General features: G+C 48.8%; 1 protein-coding gene across 1 annotated transcript in view; it reads right to left on the bottom strand.

The window, feature by feature from the left end:
• Positions 1–662: 662 nt before the first annotated feature.
• The window catches only part of CALML6 (calmodulin like 6), a 10,413-nt gene continuing 6,921 nt past the window's right edge, over positions 663–4,154 (bottom strand). The window contains exons 4-5 of the mRNA XM_015417954.1: positions 3,666–3,766; positions 663–716 (exon numbers count right to left, since the gene is read on the bottom strand). Of these exons, the coding sequence (XP_015273440.1) occupies positions 670–716; positions 3,666–3,766 (148 nt within the window). The 3' untranslated portion in view covers positions 663–669. The remainder of the gene's footprint in view (positions 717–3,665; positions 3,767–4,154) is intronic.

The raw sequence follows: 4,154 nt of genomic DNA, 5'->3' as shown, positions 1-4,154 counted from the left end.
TAGGGAAATTTTAACACACATTAAACCTTCAAGTGGTAGTACAAAAACTGGAGGGTCCCAGTATTAGGAAGAGATGGAAAAATAGATGACACTGTGGATAGTAGATGTATGCTTAAGGTAGATCTATTTTGTGCCTCTTATTTTTATTTTTTAAATTTTTCTATACTAATATATAAATACGAGTGTCAAGTATTGCCAAGCATTGGTTCACCAAAACAGTACATCCAAGTGCAGGTTTACACTATGTTCAAACATTCAAATAGCACCTTGTCAGTTTCACAATCACTAGTTCCTAGGGGACTCACAAATCTCCAGGAATTTCCCAACCTGGAACTGGAAATACCCTTCCACAAAGCACAGTTCTAAGTGGGGAGGGCCTGAGTGAGTCTTAAACCTGTTTTAAGTCTGCAGCATATCTACACCCAGAAAGATGCTTCCCCCTTACACCTCTTTTGCTTAGAATACGACTTACTGCTGCCCTTTCAAAAGGCTGCTGTGATTTCTTGGCTAATGTATTTTTCCCCACGTGCACTTAGAGAGATACTTGCAGATTCCCATGAAAGCAAACTAACAACAATGATGCCCCCGAGGGGGAGCGTGTGTGTGAGAGGGAGATGAGTATAGGATCGACCTTTCTCAATAACCAACGCACTTCTCTTCCAACAGGCTTTATTGTGTCAGTTTAAAGGATTCACCCGTCATCATCGCCACAAACTCTGCAAAGAGAAAAAAATATATACCAAGAAGGTAAAATCTATTTTTTTCCCTTCTCTTCCCCATCTCTTTTCCTTAAAAAGCACAGATTTCCCCTAAATTCTGTCAGTACCTGGAACGGGATACAGCAGTTGGGTTCGTAGCCAGAAGTGACGTCACAGTACGATACCAATAGCTCCCTGTCTGGATTGTACTTGCTTATTAAGGACACAGGGCATGGAAGTCTTCTATGGTGTGTGCTCATCCCTCTGCCTCTCAGCTCCATGCCCTAGGCTACTCCGAGGGGGAAGGGTCACTATTACCCCCATGGGGTTTCTGCAGGCCCCAGAAATTGGCATGATGACTCAACATGCAGCTGTTCTTCCCAGTTCCCCAGCAATGGTTTGGTAAGTACAGAGTACTTCGTAAGCACCTTGTAAGTACCAGAGAACAGCTGCTCTGGTATGCTCTAACCAAATCTCCTGCATGGTTCAAGTGTGAGTTGTGCGTATTGGCGAGCTAAGGGCACCTTCCTTGGTGCTGCTCCACAGCTGTGTTGCAAAGATGCCGGCATTTGGGGGGGCATATGGGTGATCCCTTGGGGGTGGGTGAGGGCCACATGCCACAGCACCCGACAGAGAGGCTTCCTGCCCCCTCCCCTAGAACTGAACGCCAACACAGTGTGGTGGGGTGGTTACAATGCTGTGAGACGGGTTCAAATCCCCACTCAACAGTCATGCTCCCGCTCAGTCTAACCAACCTCACAGGGTGATTACGGAAGTGGAGAGAGATGGGTATACCACCCGAAGTGGTCATAGATCCAGAAGAGTTAGCCGTGTTAAGTCTGTTGCTGCAAAACAGTGAAAAGCCCAGTCGCACCTTTAAGACTAACAAACTTCATTGTAGCATAAGCTTTCGAGAAACACAGCTCTCTTCATCAGATGCATCTGACGAAGAGAGCTGTGTTTCTCGAAAGCTTATGCTACAGTGAAGTTTGTTAGTCTTAAAGGTGCTACTGGGCTTTTTACTATTTCACTCGAAGTGGAACGCCAAAGACAACAGGGAACCCTTAGCGTTGGATTATGTTGGATATGTGTTTATACAGTCTGTTGGGTTATGACCACTAACCGACCTTTGCACTTTAATGAGCGTGATATACAGTTTTTCTCATATTTAGTTATGAATGGTTGATGGTCTGCCCTTGGCGGGCGTTATTTGTGGCTATACCTGAAGTGGAACGGCAGAATAAACATGGGATAACGAGGGCTCTTTTTGTAGAAAAGGCCCAGCAGGAACTCATTAGCATAATAGGCCACACCCCTGACAGCACAGCTAATTAGCACATTAGGCCGCACCCCCATGTTGCCAGAAGTGTGCTCATCCAGCCATACACACCTTTTGCTTCTTATTCTGTTTACCTTGTTTGTTGTCAAAACCCAGGGCCTTTTTTTGTAGCAGGAACTTCTTTGCATGTTAGGCCACACACCCCATAATGTAGCCAGCCCTAATGAGTTCCTGCTGTTGGGTGTGGCCTATTATGCTAACGAGTTCCTGCTGGGCGTGGCCAACTCAGGAGCCAGCCGGAACTCCGTTCCTGTGCGTTCCTGCCCAAAAATAGCCCTGGATAAGACTGCACTAACCCAAATGTCACTTGCAGTGGCGTAGGAATAGAACCACACCATTCCTGCAATATAAGAATATAGTCTGGCTATGGTTCCTGGGTTGCCAATCGCCTGGTGTCACCTGGAGATCTGCTACTGCAATTGTTCTCCAGACAACCAAGATCAGTTCCCCCTGAAGAAAATGGCTCCTTTGGAGGGTGGACTGTATGGCATTATTCCCTGCCGAGGATCCTCCCCTCCTCAAATCCCCTGAGCACTACCAACCTCCAGGTAAGGCCTGGAGTTCTCTAAGAAATCTAACTGCTCTCCGGAATACAAAGACCAGTTCCCCCAGAGGAAACGACCGCTTTGGAGGGTGGAGTTGAAGAAATCTCATCCCTGCTAAGCTCCCCTCCATCCTTAAACTCTGCCGTCCCCACGGCAGCCTCCCCACAAATCTCAAGGAATGTCCCAAGGTGCCCTATGTCTGTCCCCATAGTATTTACATTCAAAATGATCGGAGTCATTTGCGAATATAGAAGAGATTCAGGAGTGTTGGCAGAGTGCCTTTTACTGCCCCCTGCTGAGAGGTCACGGGAACTGCATGGGTGCTTCCGTCAGTCTCCCTGCTAGAGCCCTTGATGGCAGGGCAGCGTAGGGCTGCTTGGGGGGATGTGGGGATGGTTAGGGTTGCCAACACCCAGGTGGGGCCTGGAGAGCCCCCAGAATTACAGTTGACCTCCAGACATGATTTCCCCCCCGGAGAAAGTGGCTGCTTTGTAGGGTGGGCTCTAGGACATTATAACCATATTGAGGCCCCTCCTCTCCCTAAACCCCACCCTGCCTAGTTTGCCACTCTTAACCTAGACACCAAACTACAGAGGTGATGCCATAGAATCTCCCTCCTGATCTGCCACTTTCTGAGCATGCTCATTCCCCTCCAGGAAGACCGTGGAGCACTGGTTAAAAGGAAACAGATTGGGGAAATGTACCCAAACTTCTATGAGCCAGTTTGGTGTGGTGGTTAGGAGCACGGACTCTAATCTGGGAGAACCAGGTTTGATTCCCCACTCCTCCACGTGCAGCCAGCTCGGTGACCTTGGGTCAGTCACAAGTCCTTTCAGAGCTGTTCTCTCAGGAGCAGTCCTTGAAAGAGCTCTCTCAGCCCCACCTACCTCACAGGGTGTCTGTTGTGGGGAGGGGAAGGGAAAGGTGATTGTAACCCGCTCTGAGACTCCTTTGGGTAGTGAAGGGGTATAAATCCAATCTCCTCTTCTATACTTTCCTCAATGGTCTGGCACAACTTCTGTTTGTCTGGTGATTATTGCATTGCAAAGGGTCCCCCACCCAGACAAGTGACACTTCTGATACCTTCATAATCGATGGTTCCGTCTCCATCCTTGTCAGCTTCCTTCATCATCAGTTCTGCTTCGTGTTCATTCAGTGGCTCTCCAGCATTAGTCAACACATACCTAAAAGGCAGAGTCTACAGTGAATCCTGGTGCACTGCAAGGTGACGGCGGCCACAGGCAGGCTCAGAGTGTGGCCCACCTAGGAGCAGTGCCTTGCCAAAAGCCATCCGTCTCCAGGGCCGCAACTTTTCACCTGCTCTTGGCCTGGTGACGCCCCTCCACAGGCTTCTCTCTCGCACAATCGAGACTGGACAGCAAGCTCACAAACTTGCTGGGACTGTACTCACTGAACACACTCTGATATATTCTTGGGTGTCACTCAGTGTCCCCTCTAAGCTGTGCACGTGAGCGGCCGCTCATTAACACAGGAAGCCCCGCTCAGCAGCAGTCTGGACTAGCCACGCAGGGTCTTGCCCATTTTCAGATTACAGCCGTTATAGTCCGCTCA

Source organism: Gekko japonicus, unplaced genomic scaffold (assembly GCF_001447785.1).
Source record: "Gekko japonicus isolate JY-2015 unplaced genomic scaffold, Gekko_japonicus_V1.1 scaffold893, whole genome shotgun sequence".
NCBI classification, from domain to species: Eukaryota; Metazoa; Chordata; class Lepidosauria; order Squamata; family Gekkonidae; genus Gekko; species Gekko japonicus.
This window is presented reverse-complemented; position numbering and strand designations above follow the sequence as displayed.